Raw genomic sequence first — 14,866 nt, 5'->3', positions numbered from 1 at the left:
CTTCTTGTTCTAAATTAATTGTTACATATGTATCTTAGTATCTAGACAAAGCTGCGTCAATTAATTTGGAACGGAGGAAGTATTCCATTGAATGCAAAACTAATTGCAAGTGTATGTTCTGTTCACAATTTTTTTCTTATAGTTAGGCAGGCTAGATATGAGGAGTTCAAGCAGAGCAATCAGAAATTGATTAACCAGTAGACTGATAGACTTTCATGTGCGGAAGAAAAATATGATACCTTGCCGTTCCAAGTCATCAGATGCAAGGAGTATGAAGGTAAGTGATTGGATTGCTACTTACCGGCTAGGAGGCGCCCCAAGGGGCGCCCCAGCCACTAGTTCTCTCAAAGGTGCTCATATGGGTAGGATGTGCATGTATACGTTCATAGGGGTGAGTGTTTGTACGTATGTATGAGCGTCTATATATTTGTACCGTGTTTTAAAAAGCTATGAACAGACGAACTAAATCAAGGGAGGGAAGATGCTAGTGATCCAAACAACAAAATCGTTATGCTATCATATTATTATAGTCAATACACTGCAACACATATTACCGGTACACACAAGTAAAAATCAGGCCTATAGCACCGTTTTGTAACTAGCTTTTGCACCAGTGCAAAGCAATCGGCACTAAAGGCTCCCCCCTTTAGCACCGGTTGTGTTGCGACTAAAGAGGTACCACGTGGCAGCGGTCGAGGGTCCGGGCGGGAGGAGATTTAGCACCGGTTCGTGCTAAAGGTGACCACATGGCGAGCCCTGACTCTGTCGCGGCAGGAAAATGCCAAAAAACGCTTCCGCGGCAGAACCCGCAACCACACCTTGGGCTCACCATTTGAAACACGTTAATGCACACATACAATAAACCATTATATTACACAACAACGTTATAGATATAGATATCTAAGTGAGCTCTTTCCTTGTGCTTGGTCGAACATATTAGATAATGGTACACGGTTCATGCATATATACAAAATAATTTCAGCGACCAAATTCAGATGTCCCATCTTCAGCTAGGTTTGTGTTTCTCCGTTGGAGAATATTACTCCATTAGCTAGAAATTTCTAAGCAAAAAAACACCGAGATATTTTGACTTGAGACTTAACATGTGAATCTTTATTTCTAAATCAAACCTCTCTTAAAGTTTTTCCACCTTTTTGTTTAAAGTTTTTGAATTTCCATCTCGCGTGATGGTCTTATTTTATATAATTTGCGACTTATGTATGAGCTGTAGATATAGTAACTATATATTTTTTTTATCTGAAACGGAGGTAAAAAACTCTGTCTCATTCTGTATTAATTAAGGAGGAGTCTGACAAACGAAAATCAAAGTCATTACAAATCAGACTACTCTCGCGGTATCAAAGCACTCACACGTTTTGGCACCATGGCTATCCAAAGTTTTAGCTCACTCTTGATTTTAGCGAAAATCACTATCAGAGGAGCATGCCTATTACGGAAAACACTTGCATTTCTTTCATTCCAAATTCCCTAAGAAGTAAAATGGGAGAGAGACGCAACGGCCTTGCGATTATGAGATGAGGAACCGGTCATAAGCCACCACTCCTCTAAGGTTTTTGTTGGCTACTGGTGAATGTTGATGAAGTATAGACCAAGACAATCCTTTATGAGACCCCATACCCTTTGCGCGTACCGAAAATGGATGATGAGGTGGTAAATCGATTCCGTGGATATCTTGTAAAAAGGACAATGTCTGCAATTTGGCCACCCTCTTTTTTTGTGTAACCGGTCCGCCATCCATAGCCTATTTTGAAGTGCGAGCCAAGAGAAAAACTTAATTTTTCGTGGCGCCCAAATTTTCCAAAACATTCTCTTCATGGTGGACTAGATAGCACCAAAGAATCGAGCTTTACAAGCTGAAGCCACCGAGTAACGATCGTCTCTCGTGAGGGGTCCATGTGATGGTATCAACCACGTTGCTCTCAAGTGGATATCTTGGAGTTGAATCCAAAGGTCAACGAATTGCTCCATGTGAGCAAACAAGAAATCTCCGGCAATGTTGATCTTGGTAACCCAATCCTTGTTTCACAAAGCCTTGTTGATAGTTCACATCTTTCTTTTCGACACAGCAAAGATGCGAGGGCCGATTTCTTTAGGCTTGGAACAATTCAACCAAGGAGCATCCTAAAAAGGCATTTTATGCCCATTGCCCATAGTGATCTTTGTTGAGGCGTAGAAAAGGCCCATGTTCACCTCCGTGCAAGGGTTTCCCAATCCGAACCAAATTTTGCTTAGGTCCGTCCATTCGATCCAAGGCTACCACAATCTTAGGGCCCTCGAGAATTTGTCAATGTTAATAACCCCAAGCCCCCCAAGAATTTTTGGGCGACAAACATTTTCCTAATTAACTGTACATTGCCCACCCGGGACCTTGTTGTTGGCCGTCCAAAGGAAGGCCCGATCAATCTTCTTCAAGTTGTTGGTGATGGGTGGAGGGATGATAATCGGAGTTAGGTGGTAGATAGCTTGCGAGGTAATGGCGAACTTCACAAAGGCGGTGCGGCCAGTCACGTTAATAAATTTGCCATTCCAAGTTGGGATTTTGCGGGCCATTTTATCCTCAAAGTGTTGGAAATCCACTCTTCTCAATTGCCACACCGAAAGTGGCAAGCCAAGATACTTCATGGGGAATAAGTCCTTAACACCGGTAAGTGGGTTTACCGCATTAAAATTTCATTGATTCTAAGTGGGTTTACCACATAAGAGGCGGTACCATTGAAGGTATAAAGCATGTCTTGTTGAAAAAGGTTTTAAACAACATTATGGCATTAACTATGGATATAAATTTAGTCCTGTTGTAAAATCAACAACCATTCTCCTTGTCCTTGATATTTCTATCTCCGAGGGATGGAGCTTGATACAGCTAGACGTCAAGAACACGTTCTTACATGGTATTCTAGAGGAACATGTTCTTACATGAAACAACCACCTTGTTTGGAAGACCCACACTTTTCGCATCATATTTGCAAACTTGATAAATCTATCTTTGGACTAAAACAGACCCCTCGAGAATGGTATGCTCGCTTAAGTTCCAAGTTGCATGATCTTGGTTTTATACCATCTATAGCTGACACCTCACTATTTATCTACAACACGTCTTGTATTATCATGTTTATTTGATATTTGTTGATGACATTATTGTGGCTAGTTCTTTATCATGCCACCTCAGCATTGCTTCATAATTTGAGCGCCAACTTTATCCTCAAGGATCTGGGAGATCTGCACTAATTTTCCGAAATTGAGGTAAAACGAAGCTCACATGGTCTTCTCTTGACTGAAGAAAAACACGTTGCTGATTTGCTCATTAAGGTGGGATTGAACAATTGTACAACATGTCCTATGCCATTATCTACTAAAGACAAATTGTCTTTGACTGATGGCTCACCACTTGATCCTGAAGATAACACTCATTATAGAAACATTGTAGGTGCATTACAGTATTTGACTTTGATATGGCCAGATTTGACTTTCTCGGTCAATAAAATTTGCTAGTATCTTCATGCTCATATTACTACTCACTGCACTGCAATCAAATGTATTTTGCGATACATTCAAGTAACACTTCATGTTGGCCTCAAATTTTAGAAATCTTCGTCTAGTTTGCTAAGTTGTTTTTCAGATTCAGACTGGGCACTTGATGATAGATGCACCACGGGTGGCTTTGCCATGTTCTCTGGTCCCAACTTAATCTGATGGAGTGATTGCAAAAAAGCCACAATATCTCGTTCTAGAAGCAAAATATAAGGCATTGGCAAATGCTACATCAAAATTGATATGGGTTGAAGCATTGATTCAAGAACTTGGCGTTTTTTTCAAGAAAAGACCATGTTTTTTATGTGATAATCTTGGTGATACATATTTATCTGCCAATCGAGCCTTTCATGCACGTACCAAACATATTGAGATATACTATCACTTATACTCGTGCCAGAGTTACAAACAAACTTTTAGATATTAAGTTCATTTCCACTAAGGATCTAGTTTTTTTTTTTTGAAATGGGAAAAAAAAAAAAACTAGATCCTTAGTGGAAATGAACTTAATATCTAAAAGTTTGTTTGTAACTCTGCCACGTATAAGTGATAGTATATTACTAAGGATCTAGTAGCTAATGGATTTACAAAAACCTCTGCTGTGAAGGATTTAGATGAGTTTAAGCGTTCTAAAATTTTCTTGTGGTTTAGATTAGGGGGGCTGTTAATAATTGTACTGGTTAGTAATTGTACCATATGTACACATCATAGTATAGTACCATGTATACTCGCTCCTCCTTGTATATATACGTCCCGGGAGGCTATTCTCATATATAACACGTAACTGATGGTAGGTCCATCCATCCTTCCGTTGGTCGTTTAACGAATACATCCTTCCATGTTGTGTATCATTGAAAATACTGTATAATTTCTACTATTGAGTTCAGTTTACTTTGATGACCTGTTTCTTTTTTGTGCACTTGTTCTCTAATTGTGTCCATATATTCTAATCCACCTGATTTTTGTATTTACCTGAGTATTTCTTATCTCTCTACTAAGCCGAGTCATTTAATTATGTGCACATGGATCTCCCTCCACTACAGATCAGTACATGCTGAACCTTACCCATCATATGCGGGATACTATTGCCATTTTTCTATCAAATCTCAACTCCTAGAATGTCAATCTCGTAGAATGTTTTGTATGCAATCTCCTAATAACATTCTGATCGTTTATTTTGTTATGCAATGCATTCCTCGGACTAAGATGGTGTTCCCTGGACTGAAGAAGCCTGAGACACGTGGTGATCTTATTGCGTAGCTGAAGAATGCCACGGCTTGAGAGGGCATGCTACCGTGTAGTCCTGAAGTTAATAGACACGAATTAGTTAAAGAGCTGGGTAGCATTTCCCTTCAGGTCCGCTTTGCTCATTACGAGCGGCTACTCGGATTGGGTCTGATCATTCGCCGCTCCTCCTATGCTCGGGGGAGCTTCACCCCCGAAGCTTAACCGCTTTCACTTCGAGAACTTTTGGCTTCAGCAGCCAGAGTTTGTGGAAGCGGTCGGTCTACGGTGGCTGCAGGCTGCGAGCTCACCCCCGTGGGTTTTTAATGCGGTGGATGTGTGGCATCACTGCGCTAAATTGGCCCGTCAGTTCATGAGGGGCTGGGGGGCCAACCTTGGGGCGGACCTCCGCCTTCGCAAGAGTAGTCTCTTGGAGCAGATCCAAGCTTTAGATCGCGTAGCTGACGCGGACGGTTTAGACGCTGAGGAGTGGCTTCAGCGATATGCCCTTGAGCACTCACTCATGGAGATCTACAAGGGTGAGGAGGTCTTCTGGCGGCAACGGAGTCGCCAGAAATGGCTTCTGCAGGGGGATGCCAACACTGCCTACTTCCATGCGATTGCTAATGGAAGGCGCCGGAAGTGCACTATCCCTTGCCTTTGGAGCGGGGATCTTCTTCTGGAGGAGGCCAGGGAGATCTCAGCCCATATCTACTCCTTTTATAAGGAGCTTTTCGAGGCCGGCCCCAGGACGGGGGTCGCCCTTGCCGAGGATCTATGGCCGGCTAGGGCCTGGGTCTCGGAGGCCGAGAATACGGAACTCACACTCCCTTTCCTGGCAACTGAGGTCAGGGAGGCGGTGATGGGCATGAGGGCCAACTCGGCCCCTGGCCCTGATGGCTTTCCTGTGGTGTTCTTCTAGAGGTTCTGGGAGAAAATCCAGGCGGCCATTTTGCCCATGTTCCAGGAGTTCTATGTGGGCACATTGGACATGGGCCGCCTGAATTTTGGCGTCATTACCCTGATCCCCAAGCTAGTGGGGCCACGGATATCCGCCAATTTAGGCCCATCACCGTCATCAATGTCATCCAACGTCTGTTCTCTAAGGTCTGCGCGGTGAGGATGGCGCCGGTCATGGAGCGACTGTCGCATCCTTACCAGTTTGCCTTCCTTAAAGGTCGCCATATCCATGATGGGATCCTAGCACTTCACGAGATCGTCCATGAGGTGAAGAGTCATCATCTCAAGGGGGTCTTCCTGAAACTGGATTTCCAGAAGGCATATGATCGCCTGGACTGGGCCTTTCTCGGGCAGGTCCTCCAGAGGCGTGGCTTTGATGACCGGATGATCGGGTGGATCATGCAGATCATCATGACGGGGAGGACCGCCATTAATATCAATGGGGAGGTGGGCCCCTACTTTAAGCCGTCATGTGGAGTGCGACAAGGAGGCCCACTGTCTCCTATCCTCTTCAATGCGGCAGTAGATGCCCTGGCAGAGATCCTGGAGAGGGCTAGGATCTCTGGCCACTTATCAGGGGTGGTTGGTCATATCATCCCTGGGGGTGGGGTCACTCATCTCCAGTACGTCGATGATACCATGATTATGGTGGAAGGCTCGGACCTCGACATCATCGATCTCAAGTTCCTACTTTTGTGCTTTGAGGCTATGTCAGGGCTCAAGATCAACTTTGATAAGAGCGAGGTCGTGGTCCTAGGGTACTCCCCAGAGGACCAACAGCGTATTGCGGATAACCTGAACTGCAGGTTATCTACAGCCTATTAGGGACTCTCGGATCCTTATTAGGGACCTCGATCCCCTAGTGGGTCGAGTGAAGTCTAAGGCGGAACCTTGGTGTGGTAGGTTCACGTCTAAAGGCAGCAAAACCGTGCTCATCGACTCTTGCCTGTCTAGTCTCCCCATGTACACCATGGGGATGTACCTCCTCCCGGAAGGGGTGCACGGGGCCTTCGATAAGGAACTCTCCCGCTTCTTCTGGCAGGACCGGGCGGGTCACCAGAAATACCATATGGTCAAGTGGGCAGATGTATGCGCCCCCACTGAGCAGGGTGGCATAGGAGTCATATCATCAAGGCACATGAATGTTGCCTTGATGATGAAATGGGTATGGATGATTTTGAAGGACGACGGGGGTCTCTGGCTTCAGCTGGTGAAGGCCAAGTACCCGAGGGGCCGTCCACTCCTCGCATGTGAGCGCCGCGAGGGGTCTCAGTTTTGGAGATCCCTCCAGGAGATCAAGCAGGGGATCTGTGCCGGCCTATCTCTATCCGTAGGGGATGGTCGGGGTACCCAGTTTTGGCTTGATTCCTGGCTTGAGGGGGGACCTCTTGGGACGGCCTTCCCAGACCTGTTTGCCATTGCGGCGGACCCGTCCGTGTTAGTTGCTGAGGTGGCGGCAAGCGGGTGGGTTGTCCCCTTTCGACGGGGCCTCACCCCCGCGGAGGCCCTTGGGTGGGAGGCGCTTCTGGCTAGCCTCCCCGAGGCCCTCCCCAGTGGCCCGGATAGTGCTTTTTGGAGGCTGGCTCCGACTGGCACCTTCTCTGTTAGGTCGGCCTACTGGGCCCTCTTTCGAGGACCAGGCCTTAGTTGGACGTCCCACTTGTGGAAAGCCCCGATTCCATTAAAAATCAAGATTTTCGTGTGGCAACTCCTCCGGGACCGCCTCCCCTCGGGGGTGGAGGTAGCCAAGCGGAATGGGTCGGGTAATGGCCTGTGTCCGCTATGTGCGGCCCCGGAAGACACGCGTCATATTATGTTCTCTTGCCCCGCCGCTCGACTTCTATGGAGCTTTCTACAAGAGGCTCTAGGGCCTGAGTGGCAGGCCCTGGACCTTGGAGAGTTCTTGGAAGTCCAGGCGAACCGTGCTGGGAGTAGGAGGCGCCTATTCTGGTTACTGTTCGCCACTATGTCTTGGACCTTATGGAATATGCTCAACAAGATGGTGATGGAGCATATCTTCCTGAGACGAGCCTCTGATTCTATCTTCAAATTCTTGGTTTTTTTGCAGCAGTGGTACCCGCTGTGTAGACAGCGGGATAGAGACCGGCTGGATGGCATGTTGGAGGACCTTCTTGCGGCGGCTCGTCGCCTATCTACGCCGTCCAGTGGTTGAGGTGCCCTAGCGCTAGGGCTGTATCCCCTGTTCTTTCCTTTCAGTTGGGCTTGATGTGCTGTGGCCCCAGACGTTTTTATTTTTCCATGCTTTTATGTTGTGAGAACCTTGTATGGATGTTGGTGCTTTATTTATAAAGCGGAGCGAAAGCCTATTTCGAGGAGCATTCCCCTTCAGGTTGGTTTTGTTTCTTCACAAAAACTTGCTATAATGACCGTTTATCAGGCATGTCTGAACCTGTTACTGGTCATCAGTTATTTTGGGGACTGGACGGAGCAGTAGATCTCAAGTATCTCGTGAGCAGCCTAAACTCTAGTCTATACTTTTTTTCTCTTTCCTTAAGCACCGAATTACAAATACCATGCGTTGCACTAACACGCGGTAAGACATTATTGTTCGTACTGGTACTACCAACACCAACTGAGGCATTGAAAATGGGGGGGGGGGGGGGGGGTAATTCAAGGCCTTGCAGGACTGGCCAGAAGCAAGCAGGAGCAGTGATGTGGTGTTGCTGTGGTCGCAGGACTGAAATGTGAAATTCTTGTGTAAGTTCAGCCACAGCCATCCCCATCATCTGTGTAAGCGTAGGGTGCAGCAAAAGGAAACCGTAGCCCATAGCAGCAATGCATCCTCTTCGTCCCTTGTCACATGGACCAGAGCCAAGCCATCATCATATTCGTTATACGGAGTACTAGATTTTTTATCCTTTAACCTCAGACCATGACTAACATACTCAATTCACCACAAGCACAAAAACACCTTTTTGTCTTGCATCTGCAGTTGTAAATGTTCAGCTAACAGCTTCAAGATTCAAGAAGAAGATATCATCAGTATGTTACCTTGATTAAGCCCAGGCTGCTGCTTAGAAATAAGAAAGCACTTGTCCCGCATACAATTGAGCATGGAGTCAGTGTGCGCTCCAGCCCTCTATCTGCAGCCAGCAGTTACTGCTACGTGCTAAGAAGTGGTAAGTGTGGCACGCGATCATGAACACATGCTGCGCGGTTAAAACTGCCCGTAGCTGTAGCATTACTCCAGTCCCACTCCCACCTCACCACAGTCCACAGCCCAAGCCCCAATGTTCCCCTTCTCCTCCGATCAGTGAGACTAGCGCGGCCGGGTTGCCTCCTCGCCCGCCATGGTGAAGCTACGCTCTCAGAGTCAGAGGTAAGCTTCTAGTGCGCGCGGCCGGACCAAATTTTGGATTTAAAAATAAAAAAACAGTTTTCATGGTTTTCTCATCAACCTAACTTCCCAAGCAGAGACACCGGGGAAATGGTGCCGCCGGACGTAGCCGCCTTCGAGTTCTACAGGTTCTTGTCCTACGGAATCTCCTGGGAGAAACTGGTATACTTAAGCAGACAAGTTGGACAAGTTCACATCTTAGTTTTGCTAGATCGCCTCAGCAGTCAGCACGACACCTGCAAGTTTACTCGCCTGTCTTAATTTCTGCAGGTTCTTCCTGACAAGTTCGCGAGCGAGCTCATCGGCCGTGAGCTCCGGGAGATGAAGCTGCGGGTGGCCGGCAGCGGAGGGCGGCGCGCGTGGGACGTGGAGGTCAACGTCAACGAGTACGGCGACATGTACCTCGGTCGCGGCTGGCGGGAGTTCGTCAGTGCCAATGGCCTGGAGCTCGGGCAGCTTCTCGTCTTCCGATACGACGGCGCTGCGCTGCTCTCCGTCACAGTCTTCGAGGAATCAGAGTGCCGGAGACCCTGCCAGCAGCAGGAGGAGGAGGAGGAGCAGGAGGAAGAGGAGGACGACGACGACGATAGCGACGAGGAGGAGGAGGAGGACGACGACAACGAGGAGGAGGAGGACGACGACGACAACGAGGACGATGACGATGACGACTACGACTACGAGGGCGCAGGTACACTCCTATCGCTCGCTAAGTTCCCCTTTTGGTATCTTGTCTTCTCAGTTAACAGCGTCTGTGGTCGAACTAAAAGAAGGGAATTCTCCGCCGGTGACGCCGGCGCGGGCGCCGACAGGCAGTGGAAGCAGCCGCAGAGGCACGGCGGAGGCGGGCACCGACCCGGAGTCGTCGCAGTTCAGCGTGATGCTAAGAAAGTGCCACCTTGGCAAGGATCGGCAGCAGTACCTGGTGAGTTGTGTTCCTCAGCATCTACTGAATTTGCAAAATTGCCTGCTAAACCATGGACGGAGTAGCTGATTCCATGAACCACCCGCTTGCAGAATGTGCCTGCGTATTTCCATGAGGCCCACGGGTACGTGGAGAGGAGCAAGGTGGTGCTGCAGATGCGCGGGGAGTCGTGGACCGTAACCCTCAAGCACGGCCGCGGGGGGAAACGCACCGAGTTCAGGTACGGATGGCACCAGTTCTGCGTCGACAACGGCCTCGGCCTCGGCGACACCTGCTTCTTCCATGCTCTCCCGGAGGGCTCAGGCCGCCGCGGTGAGGACCACGTGCTCAGGGTTGAGGTGCGCAAGCAAGAAGGCACCATTCTCCCGTGAGTTGTCCGTGCTCTCATTATCGCCTGGCCCCAGGCAATGATACCAAAAAAAAAGCAGATTTAGTTTGTCATGCAAAATGCAAATATGCAAGAGAAGTAGTGTCGATCAACTGGATGTATCTTTATGTAATGGAGAATAAGTTGTAGAATTGATGTATTTTTTTTGACAAAAGGCATTTCATTACTTAAAGTTAAGTATTACACACGGCCTCTGCATAACAACAATGCACATAGCCGCTCATACACAAGTTTAGCACGAAAAAGGACTCGATACATAAGACATGGATCTACACATTGATTCCTAAGGGAAGGTGGCTCTATCCGGATACTACGCAATCACCCATGTTGAATAATAATTCCATATAATAAATTCCATGCAGAGGCTGGGTGTAATTCGTATCCTTTTGATATTAATATATTCCCTTTATCGAAAAAATATAATAAATTTCATCGTCGTATTCTCCAACCGTGTACGTGTCTCCATTCAGCTAAAGTCCGTCGTCAAACACTTCCACCAAGCACAAAGTTATTAATTAGAACGCGCCACTCATCCGAAAAACCTTTCATCCTGAGTGTTTGTTGGAGAAAAGAGCACTTAACTTTATAGGCTTTGATTATCTCCCAGAAGTTCTGAAAGAACTCCGCCAGGAAATGGTCCCTTGTTGTGTTCCATTGTAAAACTGCTTCCCTTACTTCCTCTTCGTGTACCGAGTATTAAGAAGAGCATTTTCATCAACGAAGACCCAAGGAATGTCATCAATCCGGGATTCATCTAATCCATTATTAGATTCTCTCTCCCGGATCACCAAACAGTCATTTATAGTAATTAGTAATATAGGACTTGAGATGTTCATGTCCTTCGATCGTGTTCTCCTCATATACAAGAGAGTGAATGAGTTTCTTCCGGTGTCTACCATTTGCGACACTATGAAATTATCTCGTATTTGATTTCTGCTTTGTCTGATCTACATCCTCATGATGGCATCCGGAACTTTGATCGGGTTTTGGACATCGGCGAAAGTTGCACATGGTTGTGGCCCGTGCCGATGGCGGTGGCACCTACGGGTGTCAGTCACTTGTTGAAGGCGTCCTGATGATGTCTCTCCTATTCGAAGTGATGGGCTCCGTCCCTCCGTCTCATCCTGCTATTTTTTGGGGCCTTGCTTTGGGCATGCCTCTCTGGAAGTGTCTTGTACATCATCCTGTCATCTCTCGCTGGTGTTGCAGCCCTCTCACAGCGTCGGCCTGGCTACTTTTCCACGGTTTGTTGCGGTAGATGATATCCTCCCTAGTGCCTTGGGGGGATTTGCTAGGTTGGCGTCTGGTCGTAGCCCCTGCCGGTGTGCTTACCCCAATGCCAGGGGAAGATGCTGTGTTCTTGGTCTGGACCTAGCCTGAGCTCCAGGGGTGGTGGCTCTCGGGTTTGGGTGAAAACTTTGCGGGACCTTTGTCTCTGCCGGCGATGATGACACATTCTTGTGTCATTCACCTTCTTGGAGGCGGCACCGCAAGACCCCTCCCTCTTTTGGTTCCTCAAGCTCTGCCAGGTGGTCGGCCCGTTGTTGAGTTCCCAGTGGATTGCAGTCTTGGTGCGGTGGAGGTTTGTTAGTGTGGACATGGCCGGGATTGCTCCAGTGTTGTAGAAGACAAGGCACCCTCTTCATGGATCAAGTCGGCGCTTCAGCGGGCTTGCCGTTTTATGTGTTTTCTTTTGTTTGGGTTTCAGTTTGCGCTTGGCGCGCGTGTGTTGTAACTCCTCGTGTAAGAGTATCTCTAACATAACCCGTAAAGCAGGCCAAAACCGATAAAGTCCTGCGGATTTACGGGTTCGGGCCAAAACTGGGCCAGAACGGAGCCCGAACTCACGGCCTAGCCCGTAAAACGAGTTTGGGGGCCCGAGAAACTCGGCGGCCACCCCGTATTAAAAGGGGCCGCGGAGGGGAGTTTGGTTTCTAAACTCTACTCCCCTCCGTCGCTACCACTTCCGCCGCCGCCGCTCCCCCTCCTCTCCGGTGAGCATATCTGTCGCTGCTGACGCCGCTTCGTCGTTACCGCCACCACCCCTCCGTCCGCAATGGGCCGCGCAAGACACGTAGGTAGGGGACGTGGCCGAATCGGCTGCGGGAAGCCAGCGCCAAGCCCACCGTGTGTACGGTCGGAGGAGGAGTAGGTGAGGCGGGTGCGCTCCGACGGCGCTTGGAAGCGGGTAGCCCGGAAGTGGCCGCGTGCTTTTGCGCGCCGGGCAGCGCGCGAGGAGGCGCGCGAAGAAGAAGCCGAGGAGGCGCCCCCTGCCGGCTCGTGCAGCCCGCAGCTGCCGACGCTTCCCCCGCGCGGCGACGGCAACGACGACGACGACGACGCAGCCGGGCCGCCTCTAGCCTGCGGGAGCTCGGCGGAGGCGGCGGCGTTCGAGGTGGCGCGCTCATCGTTGCGTAGGAGTCGCCGGCGCGGAAAACCCTCCGCCGCCGCCGCAAGAACTGCCCCGGTGATTTTAGCTTTTCAGTTCGTGTTTTCGATTTTCTAGTTTTTGGTTCGCAGATATACGAGCTCTGCTAGAGATGCTCTAACTTCTAGCCGGTTGATGGCTTCGTTAATTCAAAACCGGGCTCATTTGGAGCCTTTCGTCTAAAAAAATAAGTTGCTCATGCACGAACATGTTCGACCGTGTAATTTATGCAAAGATGTTTTAGTAGAGATTATCTTTTTTTTACTATGATGGCACCTCCGTCCCAGCTGCAGATTTTCACAACAAAAGTTAAGGTGGAGTAGCAGACAGCTGGTTACTTGCTCCGTTGGATTGCCTATGAACTGGAAATTAAGGAGCACGGACCAGATCGCAACATACAGAAACAACTTCTCCGTCCAGCACAAAGAAACATACTACTCTGACAAGAAATCGGAATTGTTCATAGAGGAGTACGGACCCAAACTCTCGTCAGTTTTCTACACCGACTCGCAGAGGACGGCCGACTCACACCGGAAGTCGGGACCCTGTACTGCTATATAAGCAGAGGCACCCGCCCTCTTGATCTCTCCAGCAAACGAACCAAGCAAATCGATCCAGCCAGCACGTACCACAAACCAGGTACGAGCATCGATCCATCGAAAGCCAGCGAAACACGAAACTTGGGGCAGCTAGCTACCGACGGGAATCAACATGGCCATCGGCACTAGGGGTCACGCTGCCGCCGCGATGATCTTGGTCGCCCTCCTGCTCCAGCTCATCTTGCCTATCCCCGCCGCGGCCGCCGCCGTTCCAAGCATCGACGCCAGGAGGACGCGCCACCTGCCGCTGCCACGAGGACTCCTGCGCGGCCCGGAGAGCGTCGCCTTCGACGCCAAAGGCCAAGGCCCCTACAGTGGCGTCTCCGACGGCCGCGTGCTAAAGTGGAACGGGGACACGCTCGGATGGACGACATACACCTACGGCCCCGGCTACAGCAGCGACGCCTGCACGGCGTCCGTCCTTCGCCCGGAGACTGCCACCGAAAGCCAGTGCGGCCGCCCACTCGGTCTGCGCTTCCACCTCAAGTCCGGGTACCTGTACGTCGCCGACGCCTACAAGGGGCTCATGCGGGTGGCGCCGGGTGGTGGCGAGGCAACGGTATTGGTTACCGAGGTTGATGGCGCGCCTCTCCGATTCACCAACGGGGTGGACGTCGACCAAGTCACCGGCGAGGTCTATTTCACCGACAGCTCCATGACCTACCAAAGGTCGCAGCATGAGATGGTCACGCGAACCGGAGACTCGACCGGCCGGCTAATGAGGTACGACCCGCGGACAGGAAACGTTATCGTGCTCCAGTCCGGCATCACTTACCCCAACGGTCTCACCTTGAGCGCCGATCGGACACATCTCATCATCTCATCGACGGGACCATGCAAGCTACTGAGGTATTGGATCAAGGGCTCCAAGACCGACACAATGGAGCTATTCGCCGATCTTCCGGGCTATCCCGACAACGTGAGGCCCGACAAGAGAGGAGGATATTGGGTGGCAGTACACCGCGAGAAGAACGAAGTTCCCTTTGGAGTCGACAGCCACCTGCTAGCTCTGAGGATAAGCGGTGAAGGACAAATCGTTGAGGAGATGCGAGGACACAAGAGCGTGAGGCCGACCGAGATAGTGGAGAGGAAAGGCGGAAGATTATTCATGGGATCCGTCGAGCTTCCTTACGTCTCCGTTGTCACACGCAAATCAACGGAAATAGAGATCAATTAGGGATGTGTAGTAGTATAAGATATTTAGTAGTGGGATTTTAGCATTCATTCCTAATGCAATGTTATTGTTTTGTTTTCTCTTTGGCATATTTTATTGTTATTAGCATGTAGAGGTCAATTTAAGGATGTTTAATTAAGTTTTTTTTGTTTCAAAGGACATGTTCTTTCCAAGTGTTATGTGAAGGTTTTGTTTTTCTCCTTGGTATACTTGCTAGCATATTTTGCTATTTGAATTTTCTATTGGACGACAATCGTGCTATTT

General features: G+C 49.2%; 2 protein-coding genes across 2 annotated transcripts; both read left to right on the top strand.

Annotated features, from left to right (window-relative positions):
- The first annotated feature begins 8,891 nt into the window (after positions 1 to 8,891).
- Positions 8,892 to 10,567, top strand: LOC127345161 (B3 domain-containing protein Os03g0212300). The gene is made up of 5 exons (XM_051371594.2): positions 8,892 to 9,073; positions 9,169 to 9,253; positions 9,362 to 9,779; positions 9,859 to 10,013; positions 10,106 to 10,567. The coding sequence occupies exons 1-5, from the start codon at positions 9,045 to 9,047 to the stop codon at positions 10,382 to 10,384; spliced, it is 966 nt and encodes a 321-aa protein (XP_051227554.1). The 5' UTR covers positions 8,892 to 9,044; the 3' UTR covers positions 10,385 to 10,567.
- A 2,973-nt stretch (positions 10,568 to 13,540) lies between these two features.
- LOC127340197 (protein STRICTOSIDINE SYNTHASE-LIKE 10-like) lies at positions 13,541 to 14,605 on the top strand. The gene has a single exon (XM_051365971.1). The coding sequence runs from the start codon at positions 13,541 to 13,543 to the stop codon at positions 14,603 to 14,605; it is 1,065 nt and encodes a 354-aa protein (XP_051221931.1).
- The last annotated feature ends 261 nt before the right edge of the window (positions 14,606 to 14,866 follow it).

Source organism: Lolium perenne, chromosome 3 (assembly GCF_019359855.2).
Source record: "Lolium perenne isolate Kyuss_39 chromosome 3, Kyuss_2.0, whole genome shotgun sequence".
NCBI classification, from domain to species: Eukaryota; Viridiplantae; Streptophyta; class Magnoliopsida; order Poales; family Poaceae; genus Lolium; species Lolium perenne.
Note: the sequence above shows the minus strand (reverse complement) of the source record. Positions and strands in the feature narration are given on the sequence as shown.

Excerpts from the sequence above, each read along its gene's own strand:
- LOC127345161 (XM_051371594.2), top strand. The coding sequence starts at position 9,045 with ATGGTGAAGCTACGCTCTCAGAGTCAGAG. Across the intron at positions 9,780-9,858 it reads CTACGACTACGAGGGCGCAG|AAGGGAATTCTCCGCCGGTG; the intron begins GTACACTCCTAT and ends TCGAACTAAAAG. Across the intron at positions 10,014-10,105 it reads AGGATCGGCAGCAGTACCTG|AATGTGCCTGCGTATTTCCA; the intron begins GTGAGTTGTGTT and ends ACCCGCTTGCAG.
- LOC127340197 (XM_051365971.1), top strand. The coding sequence starts at position 13,541 with ATGGCCATCGGCACTAGGGGTCACGCTGCCGCCGCGATGATCTTGGTC.